Raw genomic sequence first — 25,544 nt, 5'->3', positions numbered from 1 at the left:
ATTCCGTTTTGTCGAAGTGTTGAATCTCTTTCGGTTTTCTGAACACACTTTTCCGGGGACGGACGTTTTCCGAGGCAAGGAGACCCCCTGACGAGCTGACGATGGCTGCATCTGATGAGCTTTGGCTCGTTCCATCTGCGGACAGGATGCGGGCACCGAAGGAAGATTATAAGACATTGAAAAGACGTATCGTTATGTTTTTTTTTGGGAAATTTAAGGCAATGCGTTGCTTAAATGTTTTGTATCTGTAGCAAGTTATTACAATCGTTTGAGGGTTTTTTTTATTCAAAATTAGTTTTCCGGCACATTTGAGCCATTGTTATAAGAAGGTGAATATAAAATTTTAAATTATTATCCAGCATTACGAGCTGCCAGAAATGAAACCGATTAAAACAGAATAATTTTGATGACTCCAATTAACCCTCGTGTTTATTGCACAGCCTGAAAATGTTTAGCTTACATTAAAAATAAAAAAAAATAAAATGAAATATAAGATAAATTAGTAGGCTCCTCCATCACAAGAGCACGAAATTATTTGAATTTTAGTTTCAAAGAAAAGTTCTTGTGTCAAACACTTTTTTGAAGATTAGATGCGTTTGAACCTATCCCTAATCATATCAGTGTATCAAATCGACACGAAATTGATTTCCCTTTGATTCAAATTTAGCGTAACATCCAATAGGGACGTTTTATAGCGCCGAGTTGGTCTAGTGGATAGGTTGGCGCGAGTCTGGTGCTGATATGCTAGGCGCACTGGGTTCGATTCCCGGTATCGGCAAGCAAACTTTTGGGATCGACAGGTAAGATGTGTTTCCTCTTTCATTGATTAATTGACTATATAGTAAGAATGTTCAATCAGTTGCCAGTTGGCCAGGTATAAACATGGGTGCCGGAATACCTGTAAGTAAACTAGGCCACCTGATTGACTCGTTCTTCCAAAATATACTAACATTAACACACGCAATACCTTCACTCCATTACAGTTCATACGAAGCCATGGGGTCCGGGTATATTGTACGCTGCGTTGGAGATTTGTCGAACTAGTTAATCTACATAATGCATGCAAGCACATACTTAGGCAGAAGCTGCGGTGAATCCGTGCACCCATGGTGGATAACTAGCATACAAACATATATAAAATCCAATTGGATTATTTTCCCTAAATTCAGTGGTTTATAAATTTACATAAATTTACATACATTTACATAAATTTACATAAATTTACATAAATTTACATAAATTTACATAAATTTTACAGACGTGTAGTATCGAATATGATGTAGTTTTACATTTTTTTTTGTAGTGAGTATATAGCTTTATACTTTGATTACCGTCAATTGGGGCATCATGCAACACTTTTCAACTTCAATGGCTTCTAAAAACCTAATGTCCACAGATAATCATAACGCTTATTCATCAAAAGTTTTAAGGTTGATGGGACAATGCAATTCTACATTTTTTCTGTCAAAAATGTGTTTAAAGAAAAAGCATAAGAATTAGAGATGTACCGAATAGTGGTATTCGGCGAACGGCCGAATACCGAATATTGACCTTTTCAACTATTCGGCCAAACGAATATTCGCTCGAATATTCTGTTGAGTTTTTCCTAGAAATTAAAAAGTGACAATTTTATTTTGCTTCTACTTCTTCCGTCTTAATATTCTTTATGTTTTCGAATCGAGTTTTCAACCAAATGTATAATAAATACCGTCAAACGGGGCATCATGCAACAGCGGGGTTCGATGCAACATTTATATAACACTACATTGAATCAATTTTTAATTTAATGTATTGTAATAAAGTTATCTTCTAATGAAAACAAAATGATGATGACATAATTTCTCGCATCTTAAGCTAGTTGTCTTAAGTTTTTTATTTCTATGTAAAATTTGAAAAATCGAGCAATAAATGTAAAAATTTTAACATTTTTTGATGCCGAAAAAAACTTTACCCAGTATGACGGATCGGCTTGATAAAATTACCTACAAACTTTTTACAGGTTTCCTCATGTTATACCAACATTGTTGGTGTAAAAATATTTTTCGAACAATCACCCAATTTCATTAAATGAATATTTTTATAATTCAGTTAGGTGTCTGGGGAAAAATGCAACAAAATGCAAATCAAAGAAATACCTTGTAAATCTCGTTTCCATGTGCTGATATATATATATATATGTTTTGCATCACGCGTTTGTAAACATTGAAATTTCATTCATCCAAACATTTATTTTTATGATTTCAGCTTGTAGAATTTTTCATAGTATTATTTAACCCCTAAATGTATGCAGCATCCTTATTTTCAGAAAAAATGTGAAAATTTGTTTTTACAGACCCAAAAACGACTGCAATTGGTGTTGTCATGCGTAATGATCTTTAAGACATCGCAAATATATTAAAAACTATGAATTTTTGTACGTGTTCATAAGATTTTTCATTAAAACAAGGTTTGTTGCATGTTACCCCATTTTCTAAGGAGTGTAAAAATCAGATGTTTTTAGAAAATTAGAAATAACTGAAGAAACCAATATTTTTTTAACTTCGCCAATATTTTTTTTAACTACGCCAATTTGATGTCCCAGCATCCTTAAAACTTTTGATGCATAAAGGATACGATTAACTGTGAACATAAGTTTTTTAGAAGCCATTGAAGTTGAAAATTGTTGCATGTTGCCCCAGTTGACGGTACATCAGATCTTTCTTTAAGTAGATGTCTCTTTGATTTTCAAAATGTCTCCAATAGTTAGAAGGACATCAGATGATTTGTCGCTTCTAGGACGTTTATCACCCAAGAGATTGGGTTCCAGTGAAATTTGGGATAAAACATGTCAAAACAGATGCCAAGCAATTTGAAATTGCTTATTTTATATTGAATCAGATGAATGTCGAATTTTAGCTAAATGTCTTCAAAAAAGTTGCCAAAAAAATGATGATCCTTTACTTTGAGAAACCATATTTTTTACCAAACGAGTTCACCCTGCCGGGTCAGGACTATTTTTGAAAAATTTATAAAAAAAAGAGCATATCTTAATAGAATCTAGACTTTATTCTCAAACATACTAGAGGAAAAAAGAAAGTAAATTAATTAAAATTTAATGTTTTCTTCGAATCACAGCAGCAGTGCTAAAATCGTATCACAGGGTTAAAGAAAATTTGATGTTTATACTTAAATTTGTTCTAACAAATCGTTTTTTTTAAGCAATTAATCTGAATAAACCTTGGTAAAATCCGGAATATTCCAAATAATATCTAGCCATCCCGGTCAGACTTGACTTTTCCCGAATTCTTGATTGGCTTTATGGACAAGCCTGAATTTTTTCACTTACTTAATGATCCCGCGCCGATCCACCGGTGCATAGAGCCGTGGTAAAAGACCTCCACTGTTGACGATCCGGAGCCAGCGTCTTCACCTGGTCCCAGTCAAGATTCTCGTCGAAAGTTCGGATTTCAGCTGCTAGGCTTTGCCGCCACGAGTTTCTGGGTCTGCCTCTTCTTCGATGTCCTTCTGGATTCCAATCTAGCGCCTCTCTGCAAATCTCGTTTTCATCTCTTCGCAGCGTGTGCCCAATCCATCTCCACTTACGTTCTCGAATCTCGATTTCTAGCGCCATTTGATGACACCGGCGATGTAGTTCCTCATTCGAGATCCAGTTGCCAGGCCACCAAGCGTGGATGATATCCTGCAGGCAGCGGTTTACAAATAATTGCAGTTTCCGCGTCGTCACCGCATAAAGTCTGCTTCATTGATTATTGGAACACAAACAATTGCGTGTAGTTCAGTCATTTATTAACGAATTCATAATTTGTTTTTCATACAAATGTAGCATTTTCTTTACTCTTTCATAAAAAAAAATTTAAAAAATTATTCATTGCTGTTTCGAAGAAATTCTCGTACTTTTCCCGTAATACGGCACATTAGGCGGCGCACACCCTTTTCGTCCACCGTTTTGGCGATTTGATTCCACCAGTTCTTCATTTGAGTCATGTTCCTAACAAGTTTTCCCTTTGCCTTAAGCCTCCGCTTCGTGATTGCCCAGTATTTCTCTATCGGCCGGAACTGGAGGCAGTTTGGGGGGTTGAGGTCCTTCGGTATTACGCTGACCCCGTTCGTTGCGTACCATTCCATAACCGTTTTGCTGTAATGGCAGCTTGCGAGGTCCGGCCAAAACTGGACGGTCGTGGGCACGAATAAACGGCAGAATCCGTTTCTGTAGGCACTCTTTTTTGTAGACTTCTGATGTCATTGTCTTGTCAGTGAGAAAGACTTTGGTTTTCTGTCCACAACTGCATATCCCCTGCCAAATCATGTATTTGCGGGCGAATTTATCCGCAAACACGAACTTAAATTTTGCAGGTACATCCCCCCGAGCCGTCGCCAAATAAAATTTTTGACCTGGGATTTGCCCAAAGTCCGCCTTCACGTAGGTCTCATCGTCCATCAGAATACATCCGTCGAACTTGGTCAACACTTGGTCGTACAGCTTTCGAGCACGGATTCTGACCACATTGTTCTGCTTCAGCGTCCGATTTGGCTGTTTGCTGGCTCGGAATGGCCTTATTCCTTCCCGGAGACGAATTCGTCGCACCGTACTGTGAGCGGCCTGGAACTTATTGGCCAAATCGCGGTCTGAAAGATTGGGATTCCTCTTGACGGCCTTGATGACTTTCCCACGCAGTTTCCGGTCGACAGTTCCACTCCGACGCTTCGAATGCGGCTTCCGAGCCGTCGTCAATGTTTCCTTGTACTGCTTGATAACACGCCATACGGTATTTCTGGGCATTTTAAGCTGTTTAGCTAGCTTCGATGCCGACAACAATGGATTTTCAAGAAAACTGTGCACAATTTGATCTCTCCGTTCGGCTTCCATGGCGGTTGTTTACAACATGCTATCGTTTGGTGTTATGACATAAATACATGATGAAAGGTAATGAATTTCCCGACACGTGGGTGAAAAAAGTTTCCAAATCCGTCCACTAGGAGCGCCACAATGAGCAAAAGAATTTGTTCCAATATTAAATGAAGCAGACTTTATGTGCACCAAGTTTCGCACCCGTACAGCAATACGGATTTGACGTTTGAGTTGAAGATTCGGATTTTTGTTCGTAGAGAGATCTGGCGTGACCGCCAGATGATTCGAAGACTCGCAAACGCAAATCGGGTCTTTCTGATCCGGGTTTCGATGTCTTTCCTGGTACCACCATCAGGCGTTATCTGGCTACCAAGATGCTGGAAGCACTCCACTTTCTCAACTTGTTGCCCAGCTACCATGAAACTGGAGGGATTTCCTGTGTTGATCTCCATCGACTTGGTCTTTCCGACATTGACTTTAGGACCTGCTGCCTTGGAACTTTCGGTGAGGTCGTCGAGTTTGCTCTGCATATCTGGTTGTGTTTGGGCGAGCAAAACAATATCGTCAGCCAGGTCAAGGTCGTTCAGTTGCTCCATTGTTGAAGGATTCCACGGCAATCCTCGGTTCGGTGCACAGTCGATCGATCCAGTCAGAATCTCATCCATTACGATGAGAAAAAGTAGCGGTGATAAAATACATCCTTGTCTCACTCCAGCAGTTACCGGGATTGGTTCGGACAAGACACCGTCGTACAAGACCTTGCACGAAAATGCCTCGTATTGTGCTTCGATGAGATGGACTAGTTTCTCTGGGACCCCTCGTCGCCTTAGAGCCGCCCAGATGTTCGTTTAACTGCCTTTTCCAGCTCCGCATATCGTAAGCGGGCGGCTGCTTTGGCTGACCCGGTACATGCCTGATCAATTCCGACTTTCGCCTTTCTCCGATCATCGACCATCCTCCAAGTTTCATCCGACATCCATTCACTTCTTCTTCCATACACTTTACCGAGAGTACCATGGCTCGTCGTGATAAAAGCATTCTTGATTCCACACCACTGTTCTTCGACTGTTCCGTCTGTCGGCAATTCCGAGGCTCGGGATTCTAGCTGTTCAACGTACGCCCTTTTCACCTCTGGATTCTCCAACCGGCGCGAAGTCATAGCTGTAACATTAATCGTTTCAAAGTTATGACAATTTTTAGAAAAATAACACCAATTTTCAGTTTTTTCAACATAACTTTTTTGCGCGTGATTTTTCATTTAAAATATGTTCTAGAGAGTTTTGAAGACAGAAAAGTTGTACACTTTTGCTGAATATACTGTATAGAAATTTTGAAGTTTAAACGAGATATCTTAAAAATACTTAACAAAAATAGTCATTTTGAACTGGTTATATCTCCTGAGTTCGGACGAGTTCGGTTACATATTTTACAGTTTTGCAATCAAAAAAGTATCGCCTTTCAAACAATATACAATTAAAAGTGGCCAATTTTGATCCTCATTGTGTAAATGTCAATAGAAGTGAGATAAAAATGTAGTTTTTATACTAATTTGAGCCCATCTACCATCTCAAGTCCAGGTGGTTCAAGTAGGCCTACTTATAGGAATCCTACATGTTGCAGCCAAATAGTAATAGTTATGCTCAAATTAGTATAAAAACTTCACTTTCGGCTCACTTCTATTGACATTTACACTATGAAGGTCACAATTGGCCACTTTTAATTGTACATTGTTTGAAAGGCGATACTTTTCTAATTGCAAAACTGTAAAATATGTAACCGAACTCGTCCGAACCCAGGAGATATAACCAGTTCAAAATGACTATTTTTGTTAAGTATTTTTAAGATATATCGTTTAAACTTCAAAATTTCTATACAGTATATTCAGCAAAAGTGTACAACTTTTCTGTCTTCAAAACTCTCTAGAACATATTTTAAATGAAAAATCACGCGCAAAAAAGTTATGTTGAAAAAACTGAAAATTGGTGTTATTTTTCTAAAAATTGTCATAACTTTGAAACGATTAATGTTACAGCTATGACTTCTTTAGCAAAGTTGCTAGAATTGGTACAAGCTAAAAACTTTTCTCAGACAGTACAGCTCTAAAATGGATATTAAAAAAGTTAGTTTTTCTAACTCACTACTAGGTGGATTAATCAATTTTTTAAAAAACTTATTTTTTAGCCCTTGTAATGCTGGTCATTTGTCTCGAAGACACTATAGGTCTAAAACGAACAGTTTCGGCAGAAAACAGTTTTGATCGCCTTTTTCATGTTTTACCCCAGTGTGCGGCGGACGTCGTATCGACACCCGACTTTCTCCTCGCGCCGTTGGACACGCGCAACTCTTAGTCGTATCTCGCCAAGGACGAGGTGATGGTCAGATGCAATGTCTGCGCTTCGTTTGTTGCGGACATCAAGAAGGCTCCTTCTCCATTTTCGACTGATGCAGATGTGGTCAATTTGATTTTCTGTTCGGCCATCTCGGGATACCCGAGTCGATGGGGGAAGAGCGATCCACCGACCACCATGTTGTTGTTGCCACAAAATTCTACAAACAGCTTTCCGTTTTCGCTCATCTGTCCTAGGCCATGGCGCCCCATGATGCGCTCAAGGTCCTTATTGTCGGAGCCAATCTTTGCGTTGAAGTCGCCCAAATGGATTTGAATGTCACCCTTCGGAATTCTCTCAACCACGCTGTTCAGTTGACTGTAAAACTGCTCTTTCTCCTGCAAGTCGGCAACGTCAGTTGGCGCATAACACTGGACCATTGTAAGGTTTCTAACCCGCGTTCTGAATCTGGCTACGATTATTCTTTCGTTTATCGGTTCCCATCTAATGAGGGCCGCGTAGGCCTGCGGGCTTAACAGGAAACCAACTCCTCGTTTCCGAGTAGCATGTTCTCCTCGTATGCCAGAGTAAAGCAGGACTTGCCCGGATTGTGTCTTGTGTTCTCCAGTATTAGGCCAACGGACTTCGCTCAGTCCCAGAATTTCAGGCTTGAGGCGGCTAGCCCTAGAGAGGCTAGTTGTTCCAGTTTGCCTTGTTGGGCAAGGGTTAAAACGTTCCAAGTTCCAATTCGTGACCGTGTTTTCATGCTAAAAGTCGTCGCCAAAATTCCAGGTCGGTCATTTCTTTCGGATTCCGTAACAATTCTTTCAATCGGGAGCAGTAGGTTGTTAGCCTAAAGTCCCTATCCCGCTATGGGGCTGCCATCTTGGACTTAGCTGGCGGGAGCCGCATTTCATAAATTCAGCCGCTCGCTGCGAGACAGACGCTGTTTGAGCCGCCCCTGACCTGGAGAACAGACGCTCGGTTGTTGTTGCACGCCGCCCCTGACCTGGGGAACAGACGCGTGCGGCCACCTTCTCAGTCTGCATGCGACCAAAGCATCCACCGGGGTTGGGTACCCGATCTCCGCTTAGGTTACTCGCATCCCAGCCGGTACCGCGGGGAGGTAGAGATAGGAGTTGTGAATAAGAGGTGATATGACCACTATGGGGTCTCGTGTTGCACATTATCCACCATTTACCAGCCAAACAAGCCAGAATACATGAAAAAAAATCTGGAATAAAAGTATACATCTACAGTGAAATATACACGGATACACCTAAGATCTTTTACTGAAATCATAAGTTTTTGATGATTTTGTAGCTTTTTTAACATTGCTTTTGGATATTTTAAAAATTATCCAACATTAGTTGAAAAAATTGACAAGTCTGTTACTGTGTAAAATTTGAAAAATAAGTATTCGGCTTTACGGTTTTTGGCGGTATTCGGTGCCGAATATTCGGCCGACCGAATATTCGGTACATCTCTTATAAGAATGCTTCATACATTCAAGGGTAAAAAATACTCAAAAAAATTCTTCTAGCTGAAATCATAAAAAATTGTGTTTAGATGGAAAAATTTTGAAATCACCAAATGCAAAACAACCATATACCAGCATATGGAAACGAGATTTATAAGGTGAATCTTTGATTTAAAATTTGATTGAATCAAAGCAATCGAAAGATTCCTTTTAATTCAACCACGGTAAATGATAAGTTCATATACCAGTATTTCGATAGCAACTTACTACCTTCTTCAGTGAACGTTTTCGATTGATGAATGTGTATCGTTTCCCTCCCTTATATTGTCCGGGTTAGGTAAGCTACTACTACTAGGTAGCAAAAACCTCCGAATGCTCGGCAATTGTGCCGTTGTCTGTTTTTTGGGTCTACCTACCCTATTCTGGGTGTTTTCTGGTAGTGCTAAATTGTTTTCTACCCGTTTTTGGGCATTGTCAGGCAAATTATTGTATTTCTTTTTACCTAAGAATTTGAACAACCAAGTGTGCCCTGGTCCGGTGTCTCCGTTTAAGAGATGAACTGATTTTTCATTGAAGATTTCAATGCTTTCAGCAACATCCAATTTAAGCGAATTACTATTCAAAGACCGGATCAGCGAGATATTTCCTCGATCAATAGAGTGACCAGATTCACACATGTGTAAAGCTACTGCAGATCTAGGATTCTGTGAAGGAAGAATTTTCTTCTTTGAGTCAGATCTAGCTATAGCCATGTGTTCCTCGAATCTATCAATCAACTTCCTTTTGGTTTGTCCAATGTACACCTTATCACAGTCGGAACAACTTATTTTGTACACACCAGATCTATGAAGGAGCTCCACTGGATCTTTTGTCGATCCTAAGATGGATTTCAGTTGATTATTAGAGCTAGTGAACACTACACAGCATAAAAAAATGTAACGCTGGATGATGTAATTTGTGGAGACGACGTAGTTTTAAGGCTTTCTGTTGTTATAATACATCTAAACGACGTACCCGTATGCGAACATGTCATGTAGTGTAATGTCTCAACCTTCTATGTGATATTGCATCAAGTAGTCAATGTTTCCTCAATTGACGTTCAAATGTTATTCATTTCAAAAAGTAAGAAACGGATTACGAACCTCAGCTATATTTGTTTGGCTTGTAAGTACAACCAAAATTTTATAAAAATGTAAGCAAAACCATAGCTTCAAATATAATTTGATTATTTTTCATTTTTAGGCAGATTCGGCAGGTTTGCATTTGCGGTATAAAAATAATTCAATAATTATCAAACAGCCGGGTACATCAAGAAAATGTAATATTAGGTACCATTTGCGACTCAAGTTATGTGCAGGTATTTGATGTAATACCACAACACTTTTTTTGCTGTGTAGTTCAATATCGAACTTTGTCAACTTCTGTCGCAATTCGACTGCGTTGACACTGTTGAACTGTTACTGGATGGTTTTGTGGTGAATCGATCGAAGGAAGAGTTCACCGACAAACAGATCGATCTACTCAACAAAGGTCTAAACTACGCGGTGTCGAGGAAACCAAGGATGGACCAGATAATCATCGATGTAGAGACGGCTATTAGGTCCAGTAAGCTGTCCACGGCCCAGAAGGATTGCGCCAGAGCCGAAGTGGCAGATGTCTTGAGAAAGGGCATCAATGGGAAATCCAACGTCAAGGAAATCCAGATAGCGAAAGAACTTAGGAGAAAGGAGGTGTTCTACGTCAAGGCGGACAAAGGAAATTCGGTGGTCATCATGGACAAAACGGATTACAACGGATTGATGCAGGCCAAAATCGATGAAGGACCGTATCGAGTTCGAAGAGAGGACCCACTACCGGAGATGGTTAAGGAGGTGGAAAAAACGCTGAAGGACTGTGGACCGATCTTAGGGTTTGCGCCGGGCGCCCTGAAAGTGTCTGCCCCAATCGTCCCTAGAATCAAAGGTCTACCGAAGATTCACAAACCAGGGAATGAGATGAGGGAGATCATTTCGGGAGTGAACGCGCCCACTGAAAAAGTGGCGAAGTGGTTACTGAACGAGTTTAAAAGGATGCCAAAACCCTTTAAAACGAGATCGGTGACCAACACCTTAGAGTTCGTGAACAGACTGCAGGCGTCGGGAGGCATAGAAGAGGACGAGTTCATGGTTTCCTTTGATGTTTCAGCTATGTTTCCAAGTGTTCCCGTTAAAGAAGCTTCTAATCTGTTAGAAGATTGGTTGCTTCAACAACACAATGGGAGCACTTGGAAACTCAAAGTTAGAAACTACAAGAAATTGGTGGACTTGTGTATGGGACAAACCTTCTTTAAATTTAGAGATTTGTTCTATAGACAAACAAAGGGGGCACCAATGGGAAATCCTCTGTCTCCATTCTTGTGTGAACTGTTTATGGCTCATTTGGAGGAGACTCTAGAAGATCAAGATTTATTACCCGAAAAATGGTGGAGATACGTCGATGACATTTTTTGTGTAGTAAACAAAGATTTTCTAGAAGAACTTCTAACATCCATAAACGGTTTGCATAAGAATATTAAGTTCACTTGCGAAATAGAAGAAGACAGGAAATTACCTTTTCTGGATGTTCTGGTAAGGAGAGATGATGGCCTATTCCAATTCGAAATCTACAGAAAGCCGACAAACACCATGAGGGTAATACCGAGCACCTCGAACCACTCGTTCCAGCATAAGATGGCGGCGTTCCACCACATGATCCATCGGATGAACTCCATTCCCCTATCAACTGAAGGAAGAGAAAAGGAACTTCAATATATTTTCCAAACGGCTAATAAAAATGGATACCAAAGTAGATCCATTCAAGCCATTATAAGGAAGAAAGAAAGATTGCTTCAACGGAAATCTTTCACTACTTTAAATCCTATTCAGAAGGAGTTTCAACGAAGGTCCATGGAGTTCAACAGTGTCAACGCAGTCGAATTGCGACAGAAGTTGACAAAGTTCGATATTGAACTAGTGTTCACTAGCTCTAATAATCAACTGAAATCCATCTTAGGATCGACAAAAGATCCAGTGGAGCTCCTTCATAGATCTGGTGTGTACAAAATAAGTTGTTCCGACTGTGATAAGGTGTACATTGGACAAACCAAAAGGAAGTTGATTGATAGATTCGAGGAACACATGGCTATTAGACTGAGTCGATTTGGGGTCATTTTTGAATTCCTCAAACCCTGGGGTCTAAAAAGCTTCGTCGTGGTCCAAAACTCATCCATGATTTTTGGCAGAATTTTTAAGAAACGTTTACATGAGTAAATTTGAACTTTTAAGTTTGTATGGGAAAATTGAATATTTTGTACTGAAAAATCAACATCGTTTTTGTTTCTTCTGTGGAACCGAGCCAGCTAATGGTTTTTGTGCCAATTTATAAAATTCTTTTAGGAAATTTTCCGCTTAACAACTTTGTCGAAGATCGTAACTTCGTATCTTATTAGGCAAAAAAGTTATTAGCAGTTTAATAGGGGTATGTCTTTTCGCATTGATAAACATCAAATTCAATTGACATCACTGCAGGGCGCCTAACGAGGTATTGCATGACTACTTTTCATGCAATACTTCGCGAGGCTCCAGCAGTGATGTCAATTGAATTTGATGTTTATCAATGCGAAAAGACATACCCCTATTAAACTGCTAATAACTTTTTTGCCTAATAAGATACGAAGTTACGATCTTCGACAAAGTTGTTAAGCGGAAAATTTCTTAAAAGAATTTTATAAATTGGCACAAAAACCATTAGCTGGCTCGGTTCCACAGAAGAAACAAAAACGATGTTGATTTTTCAGTACAAAATATTCAATTTTCCCATACAAACCTAAAAGTTCAAATTTACTCATGTAAACGTTACTTAAAAATTCTGCAAAAAATCATGGATGAGTTTTGGACCACGACGAAGCTTTTAAGACCCCAGGGTTTGGGAAATACAAAAATGACCTCAAATCGACTCAGTCTAATGGCTATAGCTAGATCTGACTCAAAGAAGAAAATTCTTCCTTCACAGAATCCTAGATCTGCAGTAGCTTTACACATGTGTGAATCTGGTCACTCTATTGATCGAGGAAATATCTCGCTGATCCGGTCTTTGAATAGTAATTCGCTTAAATTGGATGTTGCTGAAAGCATTGAAATCTTCAATGAAAAATCAGTTCATCTCTTAAACGGAGACACCGGACCAGGGCACACTTGGTTGTTCAAATTCTTAGGTAAAAAGAAATACAATAATTTACCTGACAATGCCCAAAAACGGGTAGAAAACAATTTAGCACTACCAGAAAACACCCAGAATAGGGTAGGTAGACCCAAAAAACAGACAACGGCACAATTGCCGAGCATTCGGAGGTTTTTGCTACCTAGTAGTAGTAGCTTACCTAACCCGGACAATATAAGGGAGGGAAACGATACACATTCATCAATCGAAAACGTTCACTGAAGAAGGTAGTAAGTTGCTATCGAAATACTGGTATATGAACTTATCATTTACCGTGGTTGAATTAAAAGGAATCTTTCGATTGCTTTGATTCAGTTGAATCATTCAACCAAGTAGGCTCATACCACAACAGAGTAAAATTTGATGCATTTTAGCCCAGGCTGGTAGGTTATTAAATTATAAGGATTGTTCGAAAAATATTTTTACATTAACAGTGTTGGTATAGGATAATAAAAGCAATATAAAGTTCGTCATTAAGCCAATCCGTCACACTGGATGAAGTATTTAAAGGCATCGAAAAATGTTAAAATTTGTACATCTATTGCTCGATTTTTTTAAAATTTCTTTTAGAATCAAAAGCTTTTAAAAACTATCTCACGATGTGAGAAACTTATAAATTAATTTTCACTGTATTACATTATATAAAAATAATAGTTTGAAAAGTGTTGTGGTATATAAATGTTGCATCCACCCCTGCTGTTGCATCATGCCCCGTTTGACGGTATCGTTTATTCCAGATGTTCTTGAAATATTCAGTGCCCATAAATCCAATAAAGAATTCGAGACAAGTCAAATATTGCAGGAATGCCGAGATATGGTTAAAAATTTTCCGAATTTATTAGCTTAATAAAAAAAACAATTCCTCTTTGAAAGTTTTCAAATTTTGTGTTCAAAAACGATTTCTAAAAAAAAATTTGGAATGAACTTAAATTTTTATTTAATTTATAGATACCATCTTATCACTGTTGCTGTGAAAACTTAAAATTATCTTTTACTTTCCTCTTGAAATTTTTTTGGCCAAATTTTTTTTTCAAATTTGGCTGTTTTTACAAATTGTTCGAAAAATTGTTTCAAATCGCTCGACATTGTGGTAGAAAGTAATGTATGCTTAAGTTGATGATAAGGGAATTAAAAAAAATGAGAATTCAATTTTACATTCTGCAGCTCAAATCAGAGCTTTCATTTTTAAGAAATTTCTTAACTCTTCCGGAATATTTGCTCGTGATTAATTAACTATTTTTATTTGAAGATACCAGAAACTGTCTTCTACGCAGACAAAATGGCTATTTGAAGACAGTATATAGATCTCATCTTCAGTTCTTTTACACGTTTTAAATGTTTTGTATGCTCTGGAATAGCATTAGAAAAAAATCGAATCACAGCGGCCCCTCAAGAAAAATTGCCCCGGGACCCCCGATGGCTTAATCCGGCCCTAATAGGAGCTCATTCTCTTTGTTGATGAACGCCCTGTACAAGCGACAAGAGAGCAACAGAGAGGCTCCTACTTGAAAATGATTTTGTGATCATCATCTGGTTGAAAATAATCTACTCCAAAACATGAGGGGCATAAGGATAGAAGAAATATAATTGAATTGAAATATTAGTGAGAAAACCACATAATGCCAAAGTGGCGATATGAGAACGTCCGCGGTGTATAGGTACGGGAGAGGTCCATTACGATAGCGATAGATAAAGACGAACTCATGACGAGTACCTGTGCCCGTAGATGTGTCATATAATATGCGCTGCGGTTCTCATATTGAGTTTAACCCACACAAATATTCGGCCGGATATTCGTTTGGTCTTATGGTTGAAAAGGTCAATATTCGGTATTCGGCCGTTGACTTATAACCACTACATAGTTATTCGGTACATCCCTATAAAAAGGCATAGGGGAGATAAGGGCATAACGAGCACTCGGGGCGTAGTAAGCACTCTTTTTTTTCCACGAAAGTACGAATTTTCTCAAATAAATTTTCATGAGGAATAGTTTTGTAGTACCTATAGTAATAATTTTTCCGCAAATATGAAATCTCCTTATCATCTTTACAGAAATATTTAAAAAAAAAACCAACAAAGTTCTCAAGTGACGAAAATATTATAATTTTGGAGCACCGGAAAATAATCTCTTATGACCGTTAAATCATCTTGATCTATAAGATGTGTACTGCAACATGATGTACAGATTATTTCTCGATTTTCACTATCATTCAAATTTTGATATATTACTATAATCAATTTTAAAACGAGTTTTAACTCTTAATTGTTGACTGGGGGCGTATAGAGCACAATTGATCTGGCACGATGGGCATTTTCTACCGTAGCATCTAGCAAGCCAGATGAAACCTCAGATGGAACAAATCAAGCTGTAGCTCTATAATTCAGTTGACTTCATCGAGGCAGAAAATGCTCATTGTGCCCCGATTAATGGTGCTTATACTGCCCCAGTGGGGGTTCTGATTATCCCCTACAGTGACGGATTTTCAGTTTTTGGCAAACATTTTTAAAATGCATTTTTAATAATTTTTATCTACTTTTTCAAGTTTTAGCCCGTTAGGAAATAGAGTTTTTAGTGTATAAACACGAAACAATGAAGTGACTCACAAATTATACCTATTCTCTATGGTTAAATTAGCGTCCTTCTTTAGGTGGCCATTATGCCCTTACCTCCCCTATCTTTTAAAAACTCTAAATATTTATACTGAAGTGAATGATTATAACCTATTTTATAGTTATGAGATTGAAAACATCCTTGATATGAAGAATTCATGTAGATATTTCCACTTAGTTACCCAAGTAACACACAAAAGTAGAATAGGTTTTAAAATTTTTGCAGGGAGTTTAAAAGTGACATATGACACCGTTAACTATTTTGTAATGTATTCATTGGAAACCTATTTACAACTTCTCTCCAGGATAGCTACAAGCGTGTTATAAAGTAAGTCTATGAAGCAACAATATTTTTTTTCGGATTGCTTTTTTATTGGATTCAAAATGTTTTAAAATTGTTTTGTTCGTATACCAGTACAGTTTCGCAAACGGATGAGTGTATCAATTATTTAACCAAGAATGTTTACGCTTATCAATCCGTTTGATAGGAAAGGAAGGAAAGTTCGAAAGGTTCGTTTTTTTTAATATGAATTTAATTTAAAAATAATAATCTTAAAACTCATCTCCTCACACCTTCTAAATATGCCCCGGTTCGTGTTATCATTTTATGGGAAAAAAATGTATCATCCTGGATTACAATAGTTAACCGATGTTTTTTTCGGTAACCAGCATCCGAATTAGGTAGATGGAACGTCGTCATCCCGATGTGTTTACCTTGTGCTTATCAATCTCCTCGACAAAAAGCAGAACATCAGCCGCGACCTCACAAGCCATGGCATGGGTACGGTGGCTCAAGTTGGTGGTTTGGTTGTTTATGTTTGCATTTGCGTGTCCCGGAAGCTCATCATGAGCTCGTGTAACAAAGTTTGATGATGCTTTGTTTGCTGACATCATCAGCTGCTGCTCTTGGGTGGATATTGTGGAAAGCGATTCAAGCTTTCTTCCGCACAATTCCACCCACATCGGGCCCTCAATCCGTTATCGTATCGTCGCGATACAAATAATGACTTGGGGGGTGAATTTAATATAGCGAAAATCACAGATTCAATGAGACAACTTACATCTGGCTGGGAAAGCTCGAGGGATGAAACCGAGAGAAAAAAAAGCTGCAGAACAAATCGAAAACACACGTTCGTTGTAAGTGCGAAAAAGAAAACGAAAATAAAGGGGAAAACACAATTTTCACGGCTTGCGTTTTTATGTGTTATTAATTTTTATATCGTGAGGATCTTTTGTTTCACCTGATAGATAAGTGGCGGCGTGGCACTTTCTGCGTGCTACAAAGGTGTGAATTAATGAACAAGTGAACGGCACACCAGAGTGAACATCAGAGATATGCATGTACTTATGTGACAAAAGCGTCGCGTGTCTCGAATCAACTGCATAGATAAGCACGACACGTGGGATGATGACAAGTTTGCTAGCTATTTAGAGCGGTGCACATTAGGTGCTATCATCATCCGGCGACATCGCAAAGGAACATGCACTAAGAGGATTTGTACGGATAACTGCTACAGATCCCTATTAGCGTATCGTACTTGGGTTCTAAGTGTATTTTGATAAACTCTTCCGTTATCGAAGTTCATTTGCGGAAATGCTGTTTGAAAGCTTCCGATCACCTTTGAATTTTATATCTACCAATTAAGGTCAAAATGACGTTGAAACCTTGAGAGTTATTTGTTTGATAATGATAATAAGTTTAATTTTTTGCGCACCCCTAGTGAAATGTCAAATCATGAGCGGAGTCACTCACGAACTCACCGCTCACCAATTCACCGTCTCTCTTTATGCTGTGTTTTGGAGAGACGTAAACAAAGAACATAATTGAATACAGTTTAGTTTACCTACCAACCAACAGCAGTGTCGACGCGTTTTCTAACCGATCCGAAACACCAAGTCCGGGCAAAATTAAACTTTCCCCCACGGTCGAATACGGGAATAAAGTGCAATCGAAGTGCAGTGTGACCGATCCCCTCCCAGTAATTAGTGTTTACAGTCCACAAGTTTAGTTTCTGAGGGTGATCGAGAACATTATTGAACACTTAAGTTAACTTTATTATTAAATGTTATAGAGGAGAGTTCTTCATGATGCTCCACTGAAATATCCCACTGACAATGCCTTTGTAATTGTTTATGATAGGTTGTGATAGTAAAAGTAAAAGGAAACCGCGTCTATAACTGATATTCTCCGTCAAGAAGATCCTTGAAGACGTTTCCATGATGGGCAACAAATTTGAGGAGTCCACAGGACGAACTGTAGTCTTATCAGTGATGCAGTGACTCATAAGCTTCTGCACAGTTGCATTGCCCACTATTTTCACCACTTTTGGTCAATCCTTTATAAATTTTCTGATGTCATCAGCTGGTTTTATGTATTTTCGTAGCTTTGCTTTGGTCGAAGCCCAGAAAGTCTCGTTTGGCCGTTCCTTGGGGCAATTTGGCGAATTCATGTTTTTTGGCACAAAACTGACGTTTTGACTTTTGTACTACCCTAGTGTCTTAACGACATGATGCCAAATCGGGCCAAAATATGAAGGGTCTAGCATACTGCTTGATCATCGACAATAAACGCTGCTGGAGGCATTACTCGATATAGTTCTGGGAGTTCATTGTTCCCGATGTGACGTACGGGCTAGATTTTTGCGCTCTCGCGAATTGCCTGCCATATCATCACCTTCTTGCCAAATTTTCGGTGAAAACGGCCTTCTACGTTCCAGGGATATCCTTGTCCTTAAGTACAGTGAAGCATTGTGGACCAGGAAGGGATTTATAGTCCAATTTTACATATGTTTCATCGTTCATGAAAATGCACTCAGAACTATTGCAAAATATTGAATCGTACAGTTCAGGGTTCTTAATTTGACAGAGGCGGGGTAATTGCGTTCGTTTTAGGTTTTTTCTGCTTCCGGTAGGGGAAAACTGTACAAGACGCACCAGTTAAGCATAACCGCTATTTACAGCGATACAAAACATCTAAGAACCGAATTGAACGTTTACGATGATTCAGGGATCAGATTTACGTATTATCATGAATAAAAAATATGATAAAAACACGATTTTGATTATATTTTTGTAAAAAACTTAAACAGCCAGAAAACAAAACGCGGGGTAAAACGCAAAACCAAGTGGACAGAACGCACCATATGGAAAGGGTGGTGAGAAAAGAACAATGATTAAACGAAATGTAATAATTGAAACATCAAATGTTTAATTACATGTTCATCATATTTTTGAAAACCAACCATACTTTGGCAAAAAATCATTTATTACTGCTAAACTAATCGAAAATTTCGCTTTTCAAAATACATTTTTCTACATCCTTATAGGTAAAACGCCTTCAGGTAGGCAACGAAATTCAATTTCTTCACTGATATCGCGGCAAACATGGCGGCGGATATCTTTTTCGAGTCGAATAAAGTCTGCTTCATTTAATATTGGAACAAATTCTTTTGCTCATTGTGGCGCTCCTAGTGGACGGATTTGGAAACTTTTTTCAACCACGTGTCGGGAAATTCATTACCTTTCACCATGTATTTATGTCATAACACCAAACGATAGCATTTTGTAAACAACCGCCATGGAAGCCGAACGGAGAGATCAAATTGTGCACAGTTTTCTTGAAAATCCATTGTTGTCGGCATCGAAGCTAGCTAAACAGCTTAAAATGCCCAGAAATACCGTATGGCGTGTTATCAAGCAGTACAAGGAAACATTGACGACGGCTCTGAAGCCGCATTCGAAGCGTCGGAGTGGAACTGTCGACCGGAAACTGCGTGGGAAAGTCATCAAGGCCGTCAAGAGGAATCCCAATCTTTCAGACCGCGATTTGGCCAATAAGTTCCAGGCCGCTCACAGTACGGTGCGACGAATTCGTCTCCGGGAAGGAATAAGGTCATTCCGAGCCAGCAAACAGCCAAATCGGACGCTGAAGCAGAACAATGTGGCCAGAATCCGGGCTCGAAAGCTGTACGACCAAGTGCTGATCAAGTTCGACGGATGTAAAGTCTGCTTCATTTAATATTGGAACACAAACAATTGCGTGTAGTTCAGTCATTTATTAACGAATTCATAATTTGTTTTTCATACAAATGTAGCATTTTCTTTACTCTTTCATAAAAAAAAAATTAAAAAAATTATTCATTGCTGTTTCGAAAAAATTCTCGTACTCGTACTCGTAAGAAAACTGTGCACAATTTGATCTCTCCGTTCGGCTTCCATGGCGGTTGTTTACAAAATGCTATCGTTTGGTGTTATGACATAAATACATGGTGAAAGGTAATGAATTTCCCGACACGTGGGTGAAAAAAGTTTTTAAATCCGTCCACTAGGAGCGCCACAATGAGCAAAAGAATTTGTTCCAATATTAAATGAAGCAGACTTTATTGGTGCACCTTTTTAACTCGAACAAGGACGAAAATTGTTATAATTATGTATTGGTATCGTAATATGGGAGTCAGCGAATTAAAAAGAATGGCATTTTGTATTGATATTAGGGTTTCCTCAAAAGTTGACAGCATTCAAAATTTGAGCCTAAAACACGTGGTCTGCCCCAATTTTGATATTATTGATTTAAGTTTAAATTTGTGAGAAGTTAGTAAAATACAACAAAATATTTATAGTCTTGCGAAAGTGCTTACGAGTGGCAAAACGATAAGCTGTAGTTTCATCAGATTGTACAGACTGGTTTACCATAAAACCTTATATGTTACCCATGAAAAATTACAAGTTTCATGTTGATTCCATTAATCCTTCTGTTTCTAAGAACCAAAGTCGTTTTAATGAACTTTTCATGTAGCAAATGATGAAAAGCCTTGTTTACAACAATAAAAATGAAGAAAAACATCATTAGAAATCATATGTTAGTGTATTTTTGAGAAAGATTGGCATGGGCCATCTTACCCTGCTGGTGCGTCTTGTACAGTTTTCCCCTACGTCTTGAGCCCAAGTGGCTCTTTAGCATGCATCACGTTAGACGTCAAGGTCCCGACTTTTCTCGCTACATCGTGAAAGGAAGCCAGTGGTTTTTGCTTGTAGGCATACCTGACCTTTTTGTCGATAACAGGACTCACAGAACCAGATTTTCGACCACTTCACGGTTCATCTTCAAATGTACAATGTTCACTACATTTTTTAATAGCTGTCCGTACTGCTCCGACGCTCACATCCTCTTCTTTGGCCAATGATCTCAATGAGATTCACAGTAAACCACTTGTGCACGATACTTTTTCTCTTCTCCGGAGTAAGACCACGCATTTTGAAATGTGATCACAAACCAAATGTTTTTTTTTTGTGTTGTTACGTACAGAAATTTGTAAACAAAAGGACGCAGCCAGTAGAATTTGAAAAAATATTCAATGACCATTAACATTAGGTGTGCTTACAATTTCTAGAGCAGACTTTATAATGAAAATGAGAGCTGTATCTGTTGATGTACCACACTAAGCGCGATGTTATGATGTTGAAAGACCCACGAAGCAAAGGATCGCCAAAACATTTCACAGAAGAGTGAAACAGCTGATGTTTACAGCAGTTAGTTATAAGAAACAAGAACTAAGAAAAACGGCATCAAAAATCACCATTTTCTCAAGCCAAAATCACTTTGTAAAGAATTGCCGGTAGAATAAGTCGTATCGACCCAATTACTCACTTTAAAATTAGAGAATATATGTTAAATGTAGTATTCGAGTAGATAATAAAAGTTGTTTGATGTAGAATGTGTTTGAACCCCCCCCCCCCCCCCCCCACCTTTTTGTAAATAAACTGTTGTAACATGATGTTTCCTCAAAGAGATTCCTTTTTTCTTAACTCTAAGCGTACATTTTTCGAGGATTTGATGACGAGCATCTTACAAATGCTAAAACCACCAACCCACCGAAAGTGTACTATGTATGCCGTGACCGGGATTCGATCTCATACCCCCTGGCTTAGAAGACTTGAAGGCTATCCTCTACGCAACGGGCGGCGGCTAAATCCTCGGCGGCAAGAATCCTCCATTAAGCATTTCATTTCGTACTGGAGTTCGAACAAACAAATAGGCGCCACAGTTGCAAACATCACTGGGAATCAGGGGTGTCAGGTGTCCTGATTTTTCAGGATTTGTCCTGATTTTTGAGAGGCCGTCCTGATTTTTCAAAAACGCTAGAATTGTACTGATTTTTGATAAATGACCTTTAAAATGTCCTGATTTTTGAAAAATATCTAAACTTTAAATAAATTTATTGTTAAATGGTGAGAAAATCAAACAAATCTTCTATAAAATAGTTGTTAAACTTATTTAACCGATGATAATCTTTGGTTCACATGATATTTGTATAGTGTTTTTCGTTGTTAACTTCAGGACATAGAAAGTTCTTCTCGCTGTAGTTGCATAACTTTAGGCGTCTTCAGCACCTGAATTTCGCCTTGAGTTATGCAATCTAAGCAGAGCTGCATGTTATTTTCATCAATTTAGTGGTGTCCTGATAAATCCTGATTTTTATCATTGCGGTGATTTTTATCAAAACCACTTGGCACCCCTGCTGGGAATTATCCTATTTCTATATAAATGTGCAGGTAACGGTGAATTCTTTCTTATGAGTTTTGAAAAAATAATTATTTCACTTCTATCAAGTTGCAGTGGATGAAACCATGAATGACTTCAAACGCTGGGCAGGATACTATGGCAGAAACGACTTTTGACTCAAGCGTTGCACTTTGGAACCGTTGTTTAGCGTTTTGAACAGCTGGGAAGTGTGGTAAGTAGTGCTCGGAATACATACTTGCAACAGAAAAGAAATAATATGTTAAATTGGAAGATAGTGGTTCAGCGTTTACGGAAGTCGCAAATGGAAAGCCGAAAAAAAGGACCCCGACGAGGTTACCACAATGGCGTAGGCGCTCCCAAAGGGTAAGTTCTGATGACGCTTGATCTTAACCTCGTCGCAATGGGCTACGGCTGGCTTGGCTACGATAGAACGCTGCTTAGACATCTTGTGTTTTAATATTGAGGGTAAGAATTTCTCTGGCAATAAAATATCCAATATGGAGGTCGAAAATTGCTTTATAATAAAATTTACGAATATCAGTTATATTTTGATAGCAGCTTGTTCATTTGAAGAGGATTTTAAATATTTAAAAGTGAGGATGGTTGACTTATTTTGAAGCGGGTTGGTTGAGGCTAGCTACAGCCAGGCGCTGCCAAGCAAAATGGCGGGCTTTGAAACAAAGAGGCAGTTCTGCACATGCATTTTTGCCATATATTCGACACTGTTTTGCAGTAATGGTGGTAATTGGAAATGACAAAGAGAAAGGGGTTCTAGGGTGCCACTATTTTGTGTCGATGAAGGGTGCATATTCGCAAGGAGTGAATTTACAATTTTTTTTCCGCGAAGTGGATGGTGTGCATCAACATCGAGCATCAGGCATGCTCGTCACAAGATGGTGGGGTTTCGGTTGGTTTGTTTTCAGCTGTAGTGGTGAAGATCAGAGTACCCGTCGTGCTCATAACGAAGTGTTAACACGTGAAGTCTTTGTGGTGATTTTTTCCGTGTGAAAATACGTCCGCGAGTGCCGCAAAGGGGAAAACTGTAACAACGAAAGTCGGTTGGGTTTTACATAAAATCTATCGGTGCATTGTGACGGGAATACACTCGAGAAGGGTGCATTTTCAACCTTCTCTTCCCACAAGTGAGCCGGAGAGCATAAGCAACCAATCGGAACCGAGCATCTATCATGCTCACATGAAGATAGTGAGTTTAAGTTATTGCGTCTACATGTAGTGGTAGGATGATGACCAGTACCCGCCGCTGCTCGGAGGAAAATCTAAGGGATTGAATTTTGGGTTGAATTTTATTTCGGAAAATTACGTTCGCGTGTGCTACAAAACAAGACATCTGGCAAACAAGCGCTGGAAACTTGTTAAAAAAAAAGATTACGATTCACAAAATCAATGAGGAATGGCGATCAAGTAAACATCGAGCAACTATCAGGCTCGCACTATCTTAGTTTTGCCTATTTCGTCTTCTGTAGTGGTGAAAATGATGTTTAGTACCCGTCGCTGCTTGGAAAGAGTTCATTACGTGAGATTTTGGGGTTGAATTTTATTTCGGAATATTACGTCCGCGAGTGCTACCAAATTGGAAGTTGGTTACGATTTACGAATTCAATAAGTGCATTTCGATCATCCCCCCTACATGCGAGCCAGTGAGGACGGGCGACCAAACCAACATCAGCCTAACAGGCTCGCTCAATTTGGTGAGCATTCTTTGGGGGTATTAGTAAAGAGGAGTGTATCAGTTGTGATCGTAACAAAATATTAACACGCGAACCACCAACCAAGGCGGGGTTTTTATTGGTAAAATTATGTCCGCGAGTGCCGCAAACAAAATAACAACCAATTAAACGGGAAAACCGTAACAAAGAAAGTCAGTTAAGATTTACAAAATCTATCGTAGCATTATGATGCAAATACATTGAGAAGGGTGTGTTTTTAACCTTCTCATCCCACAAGTGAACCGGAGAGCATAAGTGACCAATCCAAACCGAGCTTCTATCATACCGACACAAGATAGTGAGTTTTTGGATATTTTGTATCTACATGTGGTGGTGAAGATGATGCTCAGTACCCTGCTGCTTGAAAGAAAATCTGCTCATGTGAAGTTTTAGGGTTGAATTTTTATTGCGGAAAATTAAGTCCACTAGTTTGAAAAACGATACCAGATACAAGAGCGGCATGATCAATTTGAAATTCGGAACGGACACGCCATTAAAAGGGTACGCTTCTAAACAAGACATTAATGTTGCTGCTACCTTCAAAGCGCTTCTATATGTGAGTTCGGATCGGCCTGTATTGCTCGAAAAATTTTACGTGGTGAAAGAGATCAAGGCACTTTTAGGGAGAACGACTGCGCTGAGATACTCGGTATTAATGATAGGCACAATGGTTCCAATAAGCGTTGATGCATCTCACACCGATCTTAAGGAAGTTAATAATATTGATCAGATTGACAAGAAATTTTTCCAAAATTCAACATACCACCGGTAAAACTAAGCTTCAGGAATCCAAAAGCACCCTGCCGTAACATCTTCACAAATATTCCCCAAGCTCTGAAACAAACAGTCCAAAGCAGGCTTAACCAACTAGTAGAAGCTGGAATAATAGAACCAGTTACTAACAACATGGTCATGACCTTTTGTTCTTCCATGTTAGTGGTGCCAAAAGGAAAACAAGACATTAGACTCGTGATAGATTTACGGGGTCCAAACAAGTTTATCGATCGTACACCGTTCGCTATGCCGACATTGGAATCTATCCTAGCGAATTTGAACGGAGCAACCTGGTTTTCCACCATCGACCTGACCAACGCTACATAGAGCTGGATCAAGATTCAAGGCACCTCACAAATTTCTTCACAGAATTTGGAATATACAGATACGTGAGGTTGCCCTTTGGATTGTGTAACGCTCCGGACCTTTTCCAGGAAATCCTTCAAAGGAAAATATTGGGCGGATGTAAAGGAACCCATAACTATCTGGACGATATAATTGTGTTCGGTAGCAGTAAAGTCGAGCATGATGCAAATTTGGAAGACGTTCTTTCCCGCCTTAAACAACATAATGTGAACTTAAATCTGGCAAAATGTGCATTCCGGAAGCAGTCCGTAAACTTCTTGGGCTTCACAATAACGGCAGAGGGATGGAAGGTGTCTGATGAAAAACTTAAAGCAATCGAGGGATTTCGTCGCCCTAGGACTTTTGGCGAAGTGAAAAGCTTTCTAGGCTTGGTCACGTTCATGGATAAATTCATCCAAAATCGAGCGGACTTGACTCGAAGTTTGAGAGCATTGGCGAACTCTAGCATTGGCGAAGGAAGACGAGGAAAAAGAGTTTGTTTACCTGCAAAACAGCGCGTTGAAGACGATCAGAATGCTTGGATATTATAGCATTACAGATCCTATAGAACTATTTGTGAACGCCAGCCCGATAGGCCTCGGTGCTGTACTTGTCCAATTTAATAATAAAAATATGCCACGCGTTATCTCGTGCGCATCGAAATCTTTGACAC

General features: G+C 39.1%; 1 protein-coding gene across 1 annotated transcript; it reads left to right on the top strand.

Annotated features, from left to right (window-relative positions):
• Nucleotides 1-882: 882 nt before the first annotated feature.
• Nucleotides 883-25,422, top strand: LOC129737602 (uncharacterized). Its single transcript, XM_055728763.1, has 3 exons — nt 883-900; nt 10,054-10,932; nt 24,961-25,422. Exons 1-3 carry the CDS (start codon nt 883-885, stop codon nt 25,420-25,422), a joined length of 1,359 nt encoding a protein of 452 aa, XP_055584738.1.
• The last annotated feature ends 122 nt before the right edge of the window (nt 25,423-25,544 follow it).

Source organism: Uranotaenia lowii, chromosome 1 (assembly GCF_029784155.1).
Source record: "Uranotaenia lowii strain MFRU-FL chromosome 1, ASM2978415v1, whole genome shotgun sequence".
NCBI classification, from domain to species: Eukaryota; Metazoa; Arthropoda; class Insecta; order Diptera; family Culicidae; genus Uranotaenia; species Uranotaenia lowii.
The sequence above is the reverse complement of the archived record's forward strand: the minus strand, read 5'-3'. Positions and strand labels throughout refer to the sequence as shown.